Source organism: Coregonus lavaretus (assembly GCF_964263955.1).
Source record: "Coregonus lavaretus genome assembly, chromosome: 3".
Taxonomy (NCBI): domain Eukaryota; kingdom Metazoa; phylum Chordata; class Actinopteri; order Salmoniformes; family Salmonidae; genus Coregonus; species Coregonus lavaretus.
The window spans coordinates 33,848,066-33,866,720 of record NC_139990.1 but is presented as its reverse complement, the minus strand read 5'-3'; the positions used below and the strand labels follow the sequence as shown (position 1 = coordinate 33,866,720).

The window sequence follows — 18,655 nt, the reverse complement described above, 5'->3', positions numbered from 1 at the left end:
ATACATTTGACCATCATGCTTATAGGTCTATAGGTTCATTTGCATAATTTAGTGGAATTAAAAATTGTCCTGTGTAATTTCGTTAGTCATCATGCATCTTATTTATCCAACAACTATCATACGCACACAGAGCCTATTTTGAGCAGGATTTCTTCAGCTGGTTGCTGCTAGCGTAAAACATGCGCTTTTATAAGCATATTGACAATTCAAGTGCAGGCAACAGGCTATCAGCTCATCACCCACCACTTTACAATGTGAGCTGGAGGCAGTATGCATTTTGAAAACACTTAAATTGTTTGAAACCTGAATGTTTTATTTCATATTATGAGGTATGTCTTCCCTTGCTTCAAAGTACCCTATAGGTAAAATCCAACCATGGAAATGTGGAGGCAATTCTTTTATAAAGACTTCATAGGCGCACGTGAGTTTCAAGTTTGGGGAAGCTCACAATTGCCAGTTATGATTTTCATATGTACATTTTCATTTCAATAATATTGTTTTTGTTTCTCAAAAGTATTGTCATGTGGTTAATCAAAAATCTGAATCAAAATGATACAAATCTAAAAGTCAACTAATGCGAGATCACCAGCTTCTGCCATATGGACACATTGAGTCCCTGTGATCCATTGGCGGCTAAAGATAAGAGAGAATGGAAATGCAGCAGTAGGCTTCCATTGCTCTTTCACACCGATTGGTGATTATCGAGGGGGAGATTGTTGTAAAGATTATTCAAATAGCTTACTGTGAGGATCTATAGTTTTAATATATCATTCGCAATGCATGTATAAAAATAAAAAATATAAAACATTTCCTACATTTCCGTGCAGCAGGCCAGGTACTTCTATGCGTGTTCAGGCGCATTTTTTTTTTTTACAAATCTCGTAGATGAGGGTTATGAAATAAACCAAAATTGGTTTATCACAAGTGTAGCAGGTTGTGAATACTGCAAACAACGTTTCCCCTCAGAATGAGAACGGTAATTGGCTAACATGCATTACGAGAAATTAATGTAACCAAATTACGGGGATTAACGGTACATTTACTCCTGGTGACATATGTAATGGGGAATTGATCAAAACAAAAATCAAGGGCAAACAATTCGCACAATGAAACAATGAAAGCGCAAGAATTGGCGGGAGCTGAGCAATTCTGCCACACACCACTCCCCTTCTTGTCTCAACATTTTAAATTATACTCAAGAGATTATCTTCACACATGTTTTAGATGCTTTTTACTGACATTCGCAACTCAATGAGCTAGGCCTATTGCCACGTGCGCTGCCCAAATTGAGGGCTTCCCAAACAGGCATAGGCCCACGAGCTTGTGACTTTAAACAATCCACAGCTATTTTTTTAAAGAAGCTAATGATACTCGATTCCTCTTTGGCTTTCTGGTGAAGTATTCTGAATGACTTATTTCTGTATAGACAGGAGTAATTATATAACATTGGCAAATGTATTTCTATTTAGTTCCCTATTGGACCCATAACTATGCCATCTCTCATGTTCTACTGGTTCTTATCAACTTTTTTCATTGTCTAGAAGCCAAAGGCACAAGCCTAGTCATATTAGCAACCCATCCTAGCTGTTGCATCTTTAGATTCCCCCTCTAAGTTTCTAACAGAGATTTTCATCTGTCACATATGGAACCGCTATCAGGTGCGCTGTTTAGAATGGTGTTTTCCCAGGTGCGCTCTTCTCTACCGCAAATTGGACTTTGGCAAATGTTTGAAAGTTACGTTTTATTGGCTGCTTCATTACATGAGTTGCATGTTCTGTTAAGATGCATTACCATAATCTAAATGTGATTTATCATTCTGAGCACAGTGGGCGGACGCCTTAATGGGTATGCACCAAATGCATATGGGTCAAGTACATTTCTCAAATGGTTGGTAAATTAAAATCTTCCCGGACACGTTGTCTGGCGCCACATTTTCCTCAAATGGAAACCCTCAGACAATACTAGATCTCTTTGAAATGTACACCAATGTAACGGACCTCCCTTCAGGCAGCAAAAGAGGTCTAAAAGTGCAGTGGGATGCTACATGTGATGAAGGGCGAGCCATGTTCTCACCTGCTTGACTTTCTCCTCAAAGTCAGCATCATTGTGGTCCGAAATCATCTGCGCGAGTCGGATCTGCTCAGCAGTGGCCTGTGTGGAAAAAGGGTGGAACATCAACTTCTGAGTCACCAAAGTCGTTTAAAAGTGGCTCTTCTGTAAATCTCAATGACAGTCTTATCCACCCATTAAGTATTGATTCGGTACCACCTTTAGCTTTTCACTATCAAACAAACAATAACGGTTCTATTCAATCCGTATCGCGGTAGTTTAGAGTTACCGTGTGAGTGAAATTTAAAGGCAATATTCCTGCGTTAGCGGAGACCGCATTCACGGTAAACGCTGCATGACTGCTTAATCAGAAATGACCTTTACATTTCTAACGCACAATCTAACGTTCAGCGACACAGATTGGATAGAGCCCCAAGTCATACAATTCCACAAGTGGGTGATCCTGACAACATAAAATCGTCCAGAACTCTGCCGCCCTGTCAGTCACAAACCTAGTGATGACAGCAAAACACTGCTGGTTTACAAATGTATTCTAAATAAAAAACAGAAATACTTGCATAAGTACTCAGACCCTTTGCTATGAGACTCGAAATTGAGCTCATGTGCATCCTGTTTCCATTGATAATTCTTGAGATGTTTCTACAACTTGGAGTCCACCTGTGGTATATTCAATTGATTGGACATGATTTGGAAAGGCACACACCTGTCTATAAGGTCCCACAGTTGACAGAGCATGTCAGAGCAAAAACCATGCCATGAGGTTGAAGGAATTGTCTGTAGAACTCCAAGACATGATTGTGTCGAGGCACAGATCTGGGGAAGGGTACCAAAAAAAATTCTGCAGCATTGAAGGTCCCCAAGAACAACGTGGCCTCCATCATTCTTAAATGGAAGCAGTTTGAAACCACCAAGACTCTTCCTAGAGCTTGCCACCTGGCCAATCCGGGGAGAAGGGCCTTGGTCAGGAAGGTGACCAAGAACCCGATGGATACTCTGACAGAGTTCCTCTGTGGAGATGGGAGAACATTCCAGAAGGACAACCATCTCTGCAGCACTCCACCAATCAAGGTAGTAGCCAGACGGAAGCCACTCCTCAGTAAAAGGCATGACAGCCCGCTTGGAGTTTGCCAAAAGGCACCTAAAGGACTCTCACTCTTGTAGCGTCATACCCAAGAAGACTACAGGCTGTAATCGCTGCCAAAGGTGCTTCAACAAAGTACTGAGTAAAGGGTCTGAATAATTATGTAAATGTCAGTTTTTTATTTTTAATATATTTGCAAACATTTTTAAAACCCAGTTTTTGCCTTGTCATAATGGGCTATTGTGTGTAGATTGATTTGAAAAAACAACTATTTAGTCCATTTTTAAATAAGGCTGTAACGTAACAAAATGTGGAAAAGGTCAAGGGGTCTGAATACTTTCCGAATGCCTTAAAATGTGTGCGAACTGAAAAAGTATGAGCAAGTATGAGTGTTATGATTTCTAGCCAAAATTTCTGCCGTAGCTATTAAGAATATTTGTGCCGTTTTTTTTCATAGCTGGTAGCTAATCACACAAAGAACCATTTATTTCTGTGCAAAGAACTAGAGTCCTATATATACACACACACACCAACTCGCATGCAGCAACAGTGAAGTGCTGAAAGATTCATTTTTAGAAGTGCACAGGCATAGAAGTTGGTCGAATTTACCCGAAAGTCTACTAAAGTGTGACTGTCCTTGTTAGTTTGAGCTTGCTCAACCGCTACTAGCAAAAGGGATGTAAGAGACTCATCTCTGTCAGACATGTCTAAGACGGTGCCAAAAGACATGACATGTCAGCTCTGGTTCTAGCTCCTAAGCAACTTCGCAGTATTTTTTGTGTTATTTCTTACATTATTAACCCAGAACGTTTGTGTCATTACAAACAGCATGAAATAACTACTGGATATCAGAGAGCCGGTAAATCGCCAGCATTCAGACCAGAAATACTACTTTCCAGAATTGGATCCTTTGTTCATACACCCCAAGGTAATTTAACTTATCCCAGAGGTATTCGGAGTGGACTTCTAGTCCGAATCTGGAGGAGTGCACACCATCCACCGCTTCAAAGTACACTGCTCAAAAAAATGAAGGGAACACTTAAACACAATGTAACTCCAAGTCAATCACACTTCTGTGAAATCAAACTGTCCACTTAGGAAGCAACACTGATTGACAATACATTTCACATGCTGTTGTGCAAATGGAATAGACAACAGGTGGAAAATATAGGCAATTAGCAAGACACCCCCAATAAAGGACTGGTTTTGCAGGTGGTGACCACAGACCACTTCTCAGTTCCTATGCTTCCTGGCTGATGTTTTGGTCACTTTTGAATGCTGGCGGTGCTTTCACTCTAGTGGTAGCATGAGACGGAGTCTACAACCCACACAAGTGGCTCAGGTAGTGCAGCTCATCCAGGATGGCACATCAATGCGAGCTGTGGCAAGAAGGTTTGCTGTGTCTGTCAGCGTAGTGTCCAGAGCATGGAGGCGCTACCAGGAGACAGGCCAGTACATCAGGAGACGTGGAGGAGGCCGTAGGAGGGCAACAACCCAGCAGCAGGACCGCTACCTCCGCCTTTGTGCAAGGAGGAGCAGGAGGAGCACTGCCAGAGCCCTGCAAAATGACCTCCAGCAGGCCACAAATGTGCATGTGTCTGCTCAAACGGTCAGAAACAGACTCCATGAGGGTGGTATGAGGGCCCGACGTCCACAGGTGGGGGTTGTGCTTACAGCCCAACACCGTGCAGGACATTTGGCATTTGCCAGAGAACACCAAGATTGGCAAATTCGCCACTGGCGCCCTGTGCTCTTCACAGATGAAAGCAGGTTCACACTGAGCACGTGACAGACGTGACAGTCTGGAGACGCCGTGGAGAACGTTCTGCTGCCTGCAACATCCTCCAGCATGACCGGTTTGGCGGTGGGTCAGTAATGGTGTGGGGTGGCATTTCTTTGGGGGGCAGCACAGCCCTCCATGTGCTCGCCAGAGGTAGCCTGACTGCCATTAGGTACCGAGATGAGATCCTCAGACCCCTTGTGAGACCATATGCTGGTGCGGTTGGCCCTGGGTTCCTCCTAATGCAAGACAATGCTAGACCTCATGTGGCTGGAGTGTGTCAGCAGTTCCTGCAAGAGGAAGGCATTGATGCTATGGACTGGCCCGCCCGTTCCCCAGACCTGAATCCAATTGAGCACATCTGGGACATCATGTCTCGCTCCATCCACCAACGCCAAGTTGCACCACAGACTGTCCAGGAGTCGGCGGACGCTTTAGTCCAGGTCTGGGAGGAGATCCCACAGGAGACCATCCGTCACCTCATCAGGAGCTTGCCCAGGCGTTGTAGTGAGGTCATACAGGCACGTGGAGGCCACACACACTACTGAGCCTCATTTTGACTTGTTTTAAGGACATTACATCAAAGTTGGATCAGCCTGTAGTGTGGTTTTCCACTTTAATTTTGAGGGTGACTCCAAATCCAGACCTCCATGGGTTGATACATTTTATTTCCATTGATTCATTTGTGTGATTTTGTTGTCAGCACATTCAACTATGTAAAGAAGAAAGTATTTAATAAGATTATTTCATCCATTCAGATCTAGGATGTGTTATTTTAGTGTTCCCTTTATTTTTTTGAGCAGTGTATATTACTCACTAAATGTTCAGCCCCTGGACAATAAAGTAGATGAGCTCAGGGTGAGAATCTCCTTCCAGAGAGATCTATAATGGCGCCGTAGGAGATGGCTGCCGTTTTACGGGCTCCTAACCAATTGTGCTATCATGTGTGTTTCTTAGCGTTATTTGTAACTTATTTAAACGACAATATTTTTTATTTGGAATTTGGGAGAATTGTTGTCAGTAGTTTCTAGAATAAAAAAAAAAAAGTACAATTTTACCCAAACACATACAGTGGGGAAAAAAAGTATTTAGTCAGCCACCAATTGTGCAAGTTCTCCCACTTAAAAAGATGAGAGGCCTGTAATTTTCATCATAGGTATACGTCAACTATGACAGACAAAATGAGAAAAAAAATTCTGAAAATCACATTGTAGGATTTTTTATGAATTTATTTGCAAATTATGGTGGAAAATAAGTATTTGGTCACCTACAAACAAGCAAGATTTCTGGCTCTCACAGACCTGTAACTTCTTCTTTAAGAGGTTCCTCTGTCCTCCACTCGTTACCTGTATTAATGGCACCTGTTTGAACTTGTTATCAGTATAAAAGACACCTGTCCACAACCTCAAACAGTCACACTCCAAACTCCACTATGGCCAAGACCAAAGAGCTGTCAAAGGAAACCAGAAACAAAATTGTAGACCTGCACCAGGCTGGGAAGACTGAATCTGCAATAGGTAAGCAGCTTGGTTTGAAGAAATCAACTGTGGGAGCAATTATTAGGAAATGGAAGACATACAAGACCACTGATAATCTCCCTCGATCTGGGGCTCCACGCAAGATCTCACCCCGTGGGGTCAAAATGGTCACAAGAACGGTGAGCAAAAATCCCAGAACCACACGGGGGGACCTAGTGAATGACCTGCAGAGAGCTGGGACCAAAGTAACAAAGCCTACCATCAGTAACACACTACGCCGCCAGGGACTCAAATCCTGCAGTGCCAGACGTCTCCCCCTGCTTAAGCCAATACATGTCCAGGCCCGTCTGAAGTTTGCTAGAGTGCATTTGGATGATCCAGAAGAGGATTGGGAGAATGTCATATGGTCAGATGAAACCAACATATAACTTTTTGGTAAAAACTCAACTTGTTGTGTTTGGAGGACAAAGAATGCTGAGTTGCATCCAAAGAACACCATACCTACTGTGAAGCATGGGGGTGGAAACATCATGCTTTGGGGCTGTTTTTCTGCAAAGGGACCAGGACGACTGATCCGTGTAAAGGAAAGAATGAATGGGGCCATGTATCGTGAGATTCTGAGTGAAAACCTCCTTCCATCAGCAAGGGCATTGAAGATGAAACGTGGCTGGGTCTTTCAGCATGACAATGATCCCAAACACACCGCCCGGGCAACGAAGGAGTGGCTTCGTAAGAAGCATTTCAAGATCCTGGAGTGGCCTAGCCAGTCTCCAGATCTCAACCCCATAGAAAATCTTTGGAGGGAGTTGAAAGTCCGTGTTGCCCAGCGACAGCCCCAAAACATCACTGCTCTAGAGGAGATCTGCATGGAGGAATGGGCCAAAATACCAGCAACAGTGTGTGATGACTTGTGTCATTGCCAACAAAGGGTATATAACAAAGTATTTCTTTCATTTTGTCCGTCAAAGTTGACGTGTACCTATGATGAAAATTACAGGCCTCTCATCTTTTTAAGTGGGAGAACTTGCACAATTGGTGGCTAACTAAATACTTTTTTTCCCCACTGTACCTATAAATAGTAAAATCAGAGAAACTGATAATTGTGCAGTGGTCTCTTAATTTTTTCCAGAGCTGTATGTATGTATGTATGTATGTATGTATGTATGTATGTATGTATGTATGTATGTATGTATGTATGTATGTATGTATATATATATATCTCACACACACAGTATTCTAGTCAAAGCCACTCCGACATTGCTCGTCCTAATATTTATATATTTCTTAATTCCAGTCTTTTACTTTGAGGTGTGCATTGTTGGGAATTGTTAGATATTACTGCACTGTTGGAGCTAGGGACACAAGCATTTCCCTACACCCGCAATAACATCTGCTAAATATGTGTATGTGACCAATACAATTTGATTTAACATGTGTCTCACTCAAGGCAGTCAAATATGAGGGTACATTGCACTTTATTGAACACCCCCAAAACAAATTTAACTTTGTAATTTCTTAATATATATTTTTTTAAAAAAGTCTGCTCCTAAATGTGCTCGTTGTAAAAAAAATAAAAAAAGGTCAGCGGATAGCCCCGAATTTGCATGTCCCATGTAATGTAGCCTTAGTGGTAACAATGAGTCAAAAATCCACTGAGATGCTGACCCCACCGCTCGCGTTACGTTCGCGTGCGTTGCAAAATAAAATGTACACATACATGTTATTCAATAATTTCATCCAAACTGCTCTTGAGCGTCTGCGTAGCCAGGATCTAAAATAGAACTCTGTTCTATTTTTGACACTTGTTGCGCTGCAAGTTCCGCCTCTCCCATCTCGTCATTGGTTTTTAGGAGCATATATCCCAGCTTCCAATTGGCTCATTCATCCCCTCTCCTCCCACTTTAACTATTCCCCAGGTCATTGTTGTAAAAGAGAACATGTTCTCAGTCATCTTACCTGGTAAAATATGGGTCAATAAAATGTTATTTTACACTGAACAAAAATAAAACGCAACATGCTACAATTTCAAAGGTTTTACTGCGTTACAGTTCATATAAGGAAATCAGTCAATTGAAATAAATCAATTAGGCCTTAATCTATTGATTTCACATGACTGGGAATGAAGATATGCATATGTTGGTCACAGATACCTAAAAAATAAAAGGTAGGGGCATGGATCAGAAAACCGGTCAGTATCTGGTGTGACCATCATGCAGCGCAACATCTCCTTTGCATAAAGTTGATCTGGCTGTTGATTGTGGCCTGTGGAATATTGCCCCACTCCTCTTCAATGGTTGTGCGAAGTTGCTGGATATAGGCTGGAACTGGAACACGCTGTCGTACACGTCAATCCAGAGCCTCCCAAACATGCTCAATGGGTGACGCGTCTGGTGAGTATGCAGTCCATGTAAGAACTTTGACATTTTCAGCTTCCAGGAATTTTGTACAGATCCTTGCGACATGGGCCGTGCATTATCATGCTGAAACATGAGGTGATGGCGGCGGATGAATGACACAACAATGGGCCTCAGGATCTCGTCACGGTATCTCTATGCATTCAAATTGCCATAGATGAAATGCAATTGTGTTCGTTGTCCGTAGCTTATGCCTGCCCATACCATAACCCCGCCACCACCATGGGGCACTCTGTTCACAACGTTGACATCAGGAAACCGCTCACCCACACAACGCCATACACGCTGTGTGCCATCTGCCCAGTACAGTTGAAACCGGGATTAATCCATGAAGAGCACACTTCTCCAGTGTGCCAGTGGCCATCGAAGGTATTTGCCCACTGAAAAAGGTTACGACGCCGAACTGCAGTCAGGTCAAGACCCTGATGAGAACGATGAGCACGCAGATAAGCTTCCCCGAGACGGTTTCTGATAGTTTGTGCAGAAATTATCATCTTGTGCAAACCTACAGTTTCATCATCTGTCCAGCTGGCTGGTCTCAGACGATCCCGCAGGTGAAGAAGCCAGATGTAAAGGTCCTGGGCTGGCGTGGGTATATATGTGGTCTGCGGTTGTGAGGCCGGTTGGATGTACTGCCAAATTCTCTTAAACGACGTTCTAGGCGGCTTATGGTAGAGAAATTAACATTACATTCTCTGGCAACAACTCTGGTGGACATTCCTGCGGTCAGCATGCCAATTGCACACTCCCTCAAAACTTGAGACAGCTGTGGCATTGTGTTGTGTGACAAAACTGCACATTGTAGAGTGGCCTTTTATTGTCCCCAGCACCTGTGTAATGATCATGCGGTTTATTCAGCTTCTTGATATGAAGCTGTCATGTGGATGGATTATTTTGACAAAGGAAAAATGCTCACTAACAGGTATGTAAACAAATTAGAGAAATAAGCTTTTTGTGAGTATGGAACATTTCTGGGATATTTTATTTTAGCTCATGAAACACTTTACATGTTGTGTTTTTCGTTTTTGTTCAGTATACTGATCATATAGGCCTAGGCGATATCCAAAACTACTAACAAAACAATGAATTCATACATTTTCAGTAATAAAAAAGTGTAAAGTCATGTCCTTCTACACACAATATCACAACACATTTATCAAATTTACCTCCCAGATTTAAAAAAGTATTCAATAATTTTGCTGTGTATTTCAGATGGAACCAAGGCATTAGAATGTACCAGAGGCCACCAAAATATAGGTCGGGCGGCAAAATAAATGTTTAACCGAGGGGAGGCCTGGCTGGCTACTTTTTCTATTTGGCTGGCTACTCCAGGTACCTGTGGAAAACACTGAGAACTACTTCCAACTAAGGCGTTGCACCATGAAAATTAAAGCATCTGCTGTTGGGTCAGTGGGTGCACCCGAAATGGCACCCTATTCCCTAAAATGGTGCACTACTTTTGACTAGGGCTGTATTGCAATGTTTTTTCCATGGCAAAAATGAAAACACGAAGCAGACCAGTCTCTTTGGTCCTTTAAAAACATGCTGTATGTAAAATATTGTGTGCTATTGATTGGATGACAAGATGTTTGTTTCCAACTTTAGGGCTGTTTTCCTAAAGAAGTTAAATCTGCTTCGTGTTGGGTTTCCTTGCATGATACTAATGCGTATCGCAATACTGGTTTCGTCCCGGCCCTACTTTTGACCACAGGGCTCTGGTCAAAAGTAGTGCACTACAGGAAATAGGGTGCCATGTGGGACACACCCAAATGTAAAACCTTCCAGAACCACTTCCAAGTTGTTTCACCATGAAAACCAATGCATCAGCTGTTGAGTCAGTGTGTGTGGTGACTAAGTGCATGACATCCTGTGTGAGCAGCAGGGTCGAGGGCAGGGTACCAACCTGAGGCCTCTGCTTGTGCTGTGTCTGGCTCTGTGTCTGGCCTGTCTGCGTCTGCTGCTCCCAGCTACCTCGGGCTCGGTTTCCGCCCACCGACGTCATCATTTACAGTATATACAAATAACAGTATTTACAAAGGAATAACACCTGCAAAAGAAAAGTGCGAGAGTGAGGTTCTGTGGCAATAGAAGGGGGTCCATGGTCCCCCCAGTTAACATATATGTAGGACTAAGAAGCTCAGTTCTGGTGACTTTTTAAAAAGACATTCTACTCCAAAATGAATTAAAATAAAATGATGCTGACGCCATCTAAAACATGATTTCCATCTCCAGAAATGAGCCCAATAAGATTGGTAAAATTATCTTAATATATTGGACCATGCATATACAGTGGGGAGAACAAGTATTTGATACACTGCCGATTTTGCAGGTTTTCCTACTTACAAAGCATGTAGAGGTCTGTAATTTTTATCATAGGTACACTTCAACTGTGAGAGACGGAATCTAAATTAAAAATCCAGAAAATCACATTGTATGATTTTTAAGTAATTAATTTGCATTTTATTGCATGACATAAGTATTTGATCACCTACCAACCAGTAAGAATTCCAGCTCTCACAGACCTGTTAGTTTTTCTTTAAGAAGCCCTCCTGTTCTCCACTCATTACCTGTATTAACTGCACCTGTTTGAACTCGTTACCTGTATAAAAGACACCTGTCCACACACTCAATCAAACAGACTCCAACCTCTCCACAATGGCCAAGACCAGAGAGCTGTGTAAGGACATCAGGGATAAAATTGTAGACCTGCACAAGGCTGGGATGGGCTACAGGACAATAGGCAAGCAGCTTGGTGAGAAGGCAACAACTGTTGGCGCAATTATTAGAAAATGGAAGAAGTTCAAGATGACGGTCAATCACCCTCGGTCTGGGGCTCCATGCAAGATCTCACCTCGTGGGGCATCAATGATCATGAGGAAGGTGAGGGATCAGCCCAGAACTACACTGCAGGACCTGGTCAATGACCTGAAGAGAGCTGGGACCACAGTCTCAAAGAAAACCATTAGTAACACACTACGCCGTCATGGATTAAAATCCTGCAGCGCACGCAAGGTCCCCCTGCTCAAGCCAGCGCATGTCCAGGCCCGTCTGAAGTTTGCCAATGACCATCTGGATGATCCAGAGGAGGAATGGGACAAGGTCATGTGGTCTGATGAGACAAAAATAGAGCTTTTTGGTCTAAACTCCGCTCGCCGTGTTTGGAGGAAGAAGAAGGATGAGTACAACCCCAAGAACACCATCCCAACCGTGAAGCATGGAGGTGGAAACATCATTCTTTGGGGATGCTTTTCTGCCAAGGGGACAGGACGACTGCACCGTATTGAGGGGAGGATGGATGGGGCCAGGTATCGCAAGATCTTGGCCAACAACCTCCTTCCCTCAGTAAGAGCATTGAAGATGGGTCGTGGCTGGGTCTTCCAGCATGACAACGACCCGAAACACACAGCCAGGGCAACTAAGGAGTGGCTCCGTAAGAAGCATCTCAAGGTCCTGGAGTGGCCTAGCCAGTCTCCAGACCAGAACCCAATAGAAAATCTTTGGAGGGAGCTGAAAGTCCGTATTGCCCAGCGACAGCCCCGAAACCTGAAGGATCTGGAGAAGGTCTGTATGGAGGAGTGGGCCAAAATCCCTGCTGCAGTGTGTGCAAACCTGGTCAAGACCTACAGGAAACGTATGATCTCTGTAATTGCAAACAAAGGTTTCTGTACCAAATATTAAGTTCTGCTTTTCTGATGTATCAAATACTTATGTCATGCAATAAAATGCAAATTAATTACTTAAAAATCATACAATGTGATTTTCTAGATTTTTGTTTTAGATTCCGTCTCTCACAGTTGAAGTGTACCTATGATAAAAATTACAGACCTCTACATGCTTTGTAAGTAGGAAAACCTGCAAAATCGGCAGTGTATCAAATACTTGTTCTCCCCACTGTAGCTTATATTATCAGGTATGCCATTAGCAATAAACATTATCACATGTAGTCAAAATGATGCAGCATAGTGGCTATAAATAAATAGGCTGAAGCATGGGGTTGCCTATCTGCATTTACCCTATTGGGCTAATCATTAGCTAGATCCCAAAAGTACATATTTTAACTAGTCAGCATCCTATTGATTAATTGTATGTCCCAAAAAACTTGCATAAACAGTGAATATAATGTAAGCCTAACTCTTAGGGTAACTTGGGGTAATCAACCACACAGGGTAACACACATCCTGCCTGTACTTCTCACAGAAACCACTTAATGTCAACCCCCCCCCCCCCCCCAAAAAAACAAAAAAAACGTTCCCTGGTTGCCACTAAAAATGTAATTAGTCTCATCACAATAAGTCACTCCACACTCAATTTAAGTCACCTTTCAGGTAGGGTGGCGTTTCACCCCAAGTTACCCTACAATTTACCCGTGTTGCATTTAGCCCCACTCTCCCCTATGCACTCACAGCTACTTGCAGAGTGGTAAGGTGCTTAAAACTCCGGTTTTAAAATTGTGCAGTTTACGCATATTTAGGAGTTGAGAAATAAATAAAGTAGGAAAATAAAACTAGGATTGCCCTCTTTTTAACAAAGGCCATTAAAACTGTCGTTTTCCCCGCGCTTGCAAGAATTGTTGTGCATTGACTGCTTGTCAGAATGCAGGTTTCCCTCCCTTTGGCACTCATATGCACCTCGAGAGGAATATTTATCTCGCACTGAACACACAAGCAGATTAGGTAAATAGATTAACTATTTGACTATGGGGTTGTCTGATTTTTCTGTTCATAACTCGTTTTGTTTGTAGAGAAAAAGTAAATGTGGACTGTTCTAGCATCTTCAGTGCGCCTTAACCAAAATATTTTATATTTCTTTGGCGTGGCGGCTATGATTTTTCTGTGGCGCAGAGCCACACTTAAATGACTGCAGCGTAAACACTTGTAAGACCAGGGTTACTTATGAAAATCTTTGGTAAGACTGCTTATGGCAGTATTGCAGTTCTTGAGAATCAGTGGCTTAATTAACCTATAAATGAATGTGCCCTGGTACTAATCTTGAAATAACAATTCTGATTTTCAATAGCAATTGTTAATGCTCATCTTTTACACGATGGTTGGGGAGCAAATAGACTAGCTAGCTAGCTAATCAGTATCCAAAAAAAATAACAGGATTTAACCCGGGAACTAGGATAATGCATAGCTAATAATTTAGTAAAGGCCCTGGACCCAGTTTCCCAAAAATGTCTTAAGGCTAAGTTCCTCGTTAAAACCTTCGTAGGAGCATCATTAAATATCTGAGCGTTTTCCCAAAACCAACGTTATTAACGTTGCACTTGAAAACACTGAATCTAACTCCTGCCTCAGACCACTCGTAGAACAGCTAAGTGGATCGTCAGATGCTTTTCTGCCCTCCCGTGTCACTTAAGACACAGATGTCCGCTAAACACATGGTTGAGTCGTCTCTCTGTGACCGCCGATAACTTCAGAACAAAAGTTGACTACAGATACGAAGTTGCCATTGTCTTTGTAATTGATACAAACAAGCGACGTATAAAAATGCTTCAAAAGAAAACCAAGATGACTGCAATAAAATAAACAGTAGGATAGGTGTTCTCAATCACATTGAAACACATTTAACATTCAATTTGCTAAATGTAGGCTACCATCTATAATTTGTCAAAATATATTTAATGATGTGTAGCCTAACATGCACAATGTGCCAAATTGGTGATTTAGTGCATTTTTATTGGGTAAGCATTAGAATAAGCCGCCTCAATATTTGCAGCTGTAGGTGGTAATCTCTCTAGGCGCTGACCCGTCGTCAATATCATGAAATAATTATAAAGTTAAAGAAAATATTTGAATGGAGAAAGCTGATCTGAGCAACGCTCCCTTTCTTTCGATCCTATCAGTATCGCCATGCTCCAACGATGCACTTAGTGACCATTCTCTCTGCGTGGTGTTTTAGGAAACACATTACATCTGCGGCCGTTGTAGGAAAGATGCACCGTTAAAACACTCATAAACCTAAAATCCATCACTATGGGGAAACCAGGCCCTGGATATGTCGACCATTTATTGTCGAAGTTGACAGATGTTTAGGTGGCAGCTAGAAACCCCATCCAAAGGGTGGCAGCCACAAAGTCAGAATTAGCTATAATTGTAAAAAGTTCAGATTTTTTTGTTGTTGCTTTTTGGTCTTAATTTAACCTTTTAAATGTAACTACGTTCAAATGTAACTCGATCAAAACATCTGCCCCCACCACTGTGAACTTCACACAGAGCTCTAGCTTGGCTTCCTGAACTCGTTAGGAACTCAACTTTCATCTCCAATTAATCTTGTCCATCTATGACAAACAAAGTGTTTTGTTTAAAATCTTTGAATGATTTTGGATTAATGACTATAAAAATCGATCTCTGAATGTGCTATAGTGATGAAACCACTCTCTCCTGCTGTGCTACGATGTAAGGATTACAGGCATGTGCATTGTCAGTGGCTGTGACGTAGTTTTATTTTCATGACAAATCAAAACTCATTCTCATTTTACATTTACATTTTAGTCATTTGGCAGACGCTCTTATCCAGAGCGACTTACAGTTAGTGAATAAATATTTTTTTTATACTGGCCCCCCGTGGGAAACGAACCCACAACCCTGGCGTTGCAAACGCCATGCTCTATCAACTGAGCTACATCCCTGCCGGCCATTCCCTCCCCTACCCTGGACGACGCTGGGCCAATTGTGCGCCGCCCATGAGTCTCCCGGTCGCGGCCGGCGGCGACAGAGCCTGGATTCGAACCAGGATCTCTAGTGGCACTGCGCCACTCTCATGGCTCTCTTGTCCCTCTGCTGCATATGGTGAGCAATATGTTTAGGACATCAAACAGCCATAAATATACACTGAACAAAAATATAAAACGCAACATGTAAAGTGTTGGTCCAATGTTTCCTATGCACAAAAAGCGTATCTCTCAAATGTTGTACACAAATGTTTACAACTCTTTTAGTGAGCATTTCTTCTTTGCCAAGATAATCCATCCACCTGACAGGTGTGGCATATCCACAAACTGATTAAACGGCATGATCATTACACAGGTGCACCTTGTGCTGGGGATAATAAAAGGCCTCTCTAAAATGTGCAGTTGTGTCACACAACGCCACAGATGTCTCAAGTTGAGGGAGTGTGCCATTGGCATGTGGACTGCAGGAATGTCCAACAGAGCTTTTGCCAGAAAATCGAATGTTCATTTCTCTACCATAAGCTGCCTACAATGTAATTTTAGAGACTTTGGCAGTATGTCCAACCAGCCACACAAGTGCTACCACGTGTAACCACGCCACCCCAGGACCTCCACATCCTGCTTCTTCACCTGCGGGATAGTCTGAGTGGGGTGATGAGGAGTATTTATGTCTGTATAATGCCCTTTTGTGGGGAAAAACTCATTCTGATTGGCTGGGCCTGGCTCCCCAGTGGCTGGGCCTGGCTCCCCAGTGGCTGGGCCTATGCCTTCCCAGGTCACCCATGGCTGCGCCCCTGCCCAGTCATGTGAAAACCATAAATTAGGGCCTAATGAATTTATTTCAATTGACTGATTTCCTTCTATGAACTAACTCAGTAAAAACTTTGAAATTGTTGAATGTTGCGTTTATATTTTTGTTCAGTATAGAATCGTGAGAAAAGTAATACATATCGTATCGGCACCTAAGTATCGTGATAATGTCGTATCATGAGGTCCCTGGCAATTCCCAGCCCTAATTTTCATCAGTGAAATTCACGGGGTTTATGACTTTGTGGCTGTGGTAACGACCCATCCAAAGAGATGGTTAACTAGCTAACATTAACTCATTTTAAACAATTTGGTTGTAGCCAAGTTAGCTAATTGACCAATTAACGGCATCTACCTAGCTAGGTTGCTAACTAGTTAACTTTACTTGGGTAACGTTAAATAATACCTAGCTTTAGTATATGCAAATAATGGTCTGATGAAATGGGAGTTCGCTAACGTTCGCTAGCTAATTGAGATCAGGCAAATTACGTTTGTCACACATTTGCTGGGATTCTAGCTAACTAACAAGATAACTACTAGGTACCTTGCTAGCTAACTTAGCATAGATTTGAATGGTGTCTACTAGCGAACGACAACACACACAAAACGATACAACTCGATTTGACATTCTCAACATTTTAATTTAGCTGACGTTAGCGAGCTAGCTAACTATTAGTGTCTTTGGCTTCACTATGCTAGCTAACGTTACATAAACTCCATGAATATGATTTCACTAGCTAGCCAACGTCAGATCTTTCAAGAAATATAATTTGTTAAGTAAACATTATTTACTAACATTTAGCTAGCTAAGATGGTAGGTCATTTTTAGGAGACATCCAGCTAGCTTTGTCGATGAGATTCCGTTCTCAACCTCATGGCGAAGATAAGACTTACTAACAGCCAGCACTGCAGCTAGCTGACTAAATTGTTGTTCTCAACCACTCAAATCATCACCGTTAGCCTAACTGGTCAACATGTTACATCGTACCGCATGTTACTGAGCCCACAAACGTATAGGCCGCACATTAACGTGGTAACTAACGCACAAATCACATTACAAATTGCACTATGCATAACCAACGCACACATTTGGAAACGCTACCGATGTGTTCTTGTATATACACACACACGACACCGAGGCTCTAGGTAGGCCCGTAGGCCCAAAATAATGAAAATAAATAAACGATATACTGACCAGAAACCCAATTGAATGTCTGATATTCTGCAACACAACCAACCAAGCGGTCTCTCTGTCGACCTCCAAGTCGGATTTCGACGATATGAAAACCCTAGAATAATACAGTTAGCTATATGCGGAATTATGCCGAACCGACTCGCGCAGACAATAAGTGAGGGACTTTGAATTTACCTGTTTCTTTTCCACTCTGACGCTACATATAGCTCCGTCATGTGGTTGACAGGGCGCTTAAAGGAAACTAGACCATCGACACGTGATCACCCACCTCTAAAAACTGCAATAAAATAAATAAACAAACTTTAAATATTTAGTGATTTCCTATCCTAGATTGTATGATTTGTCTGATTGACTGCGTGTTTAGCAGGACCACTATAACGGTAGGAATACATGTTCCTAGCTATAAGGTGCACTACAGTGACAGTAATGGTGTGTCTCCGGAGTGTACCAGGCAGTGGAGGAAGGGGAGGACCATCCTCTACAGTGAATTTCATAAAAATTTAAATTATAAAACATTTAGAAAGTTATCCTTTTTAGATAAAAATATACTAAATATAATCACGTCGCTAGACAATCTGGACCCTTTCTTTCTAAAACTAGCCGCCGAAATTGTCGCAACCCCTATTACTAGCCTGTTCAACCTCTCTTTCGTAACGTCTGAGATCCCCAGAGATTGGAAAGCTGCCGCGGTCATCCCCCTCTTCAAAGGGGGTGACACTCTATATCCAAACTGTTACAGACCCATATCCATTCTGCCCTGCCTTTCAAAAGTTTTTGAAAGCCAAGTCAACAAACAGATCACCGACCATTTCGAATCCCACCGTACCTTCTCCGCTATGCAATCCGGTTTCCGAGCTGGTCATGGGTGCACTTCAGCCACGCTCAAGGTCCTAAACGATATTATAACCGCGATCGATAATAGACATTGACCTGGCCAAGGCTTTCGACTCTGTCAACCACCGCATTCTTATTGGCAGACTAAATAGCCTTGGTTTCTCAAATGACTGCCTCGCCTGGTTCACCAACTACTTCTCAGATAGAGTTCAATGTGTCAAATCGGAGGGCCTGTTGTCTGGACCTATGGCAGTCTCTATGGGGGTGCCACAGGGTTCAATTCTTGGGCCAACTCTTTTCTCTGTGTATATCAATGACGTCGC

The 18,655-nt window shown here is 42.5% G+C and overlaps 1 protein-coding gene across 6 annotated transcripts in view; it reads right to left on the bottom strand.

The window, feature by feature from the left end:
• Nucleotides 1-17,661, bottom strand: part of LOC311124345 (ubiquitin-associated protein 2-like) — an 85,221-nt gene extending 67,560 nt beyond the window's left edge. For all 6 annotated transcript variants that reach the window (XM_084158286.1, XM_084158287.1, XM_084158289.1 and 3 more), the window contains exons 1-3: nucleotides 17,499-17,661; nucleotides 10,727-10,870; nucleotides 2,074-2,151 (exon numbers count right to left, since the gene is read on the bottom strand). In XM_084158286.1, coding sequence (XP_084014412.1) covers nucleotides 2,074-2,151; nucleotides 10,727-10,828 — 180 coding nt within the window. In that variant the 5' untranslated portion in view covers nucleotides 10,829-10,870; nucleotides 17,499-17,661. The remainder of the gene's footprint in view (nucleotides 1-2,073; nucleotides 2,152-10,726; nucleotides 10,871-17,498) is intronic.
• Nucleotides 17,662-18,655: the final 994 nt, after the last annotated feature.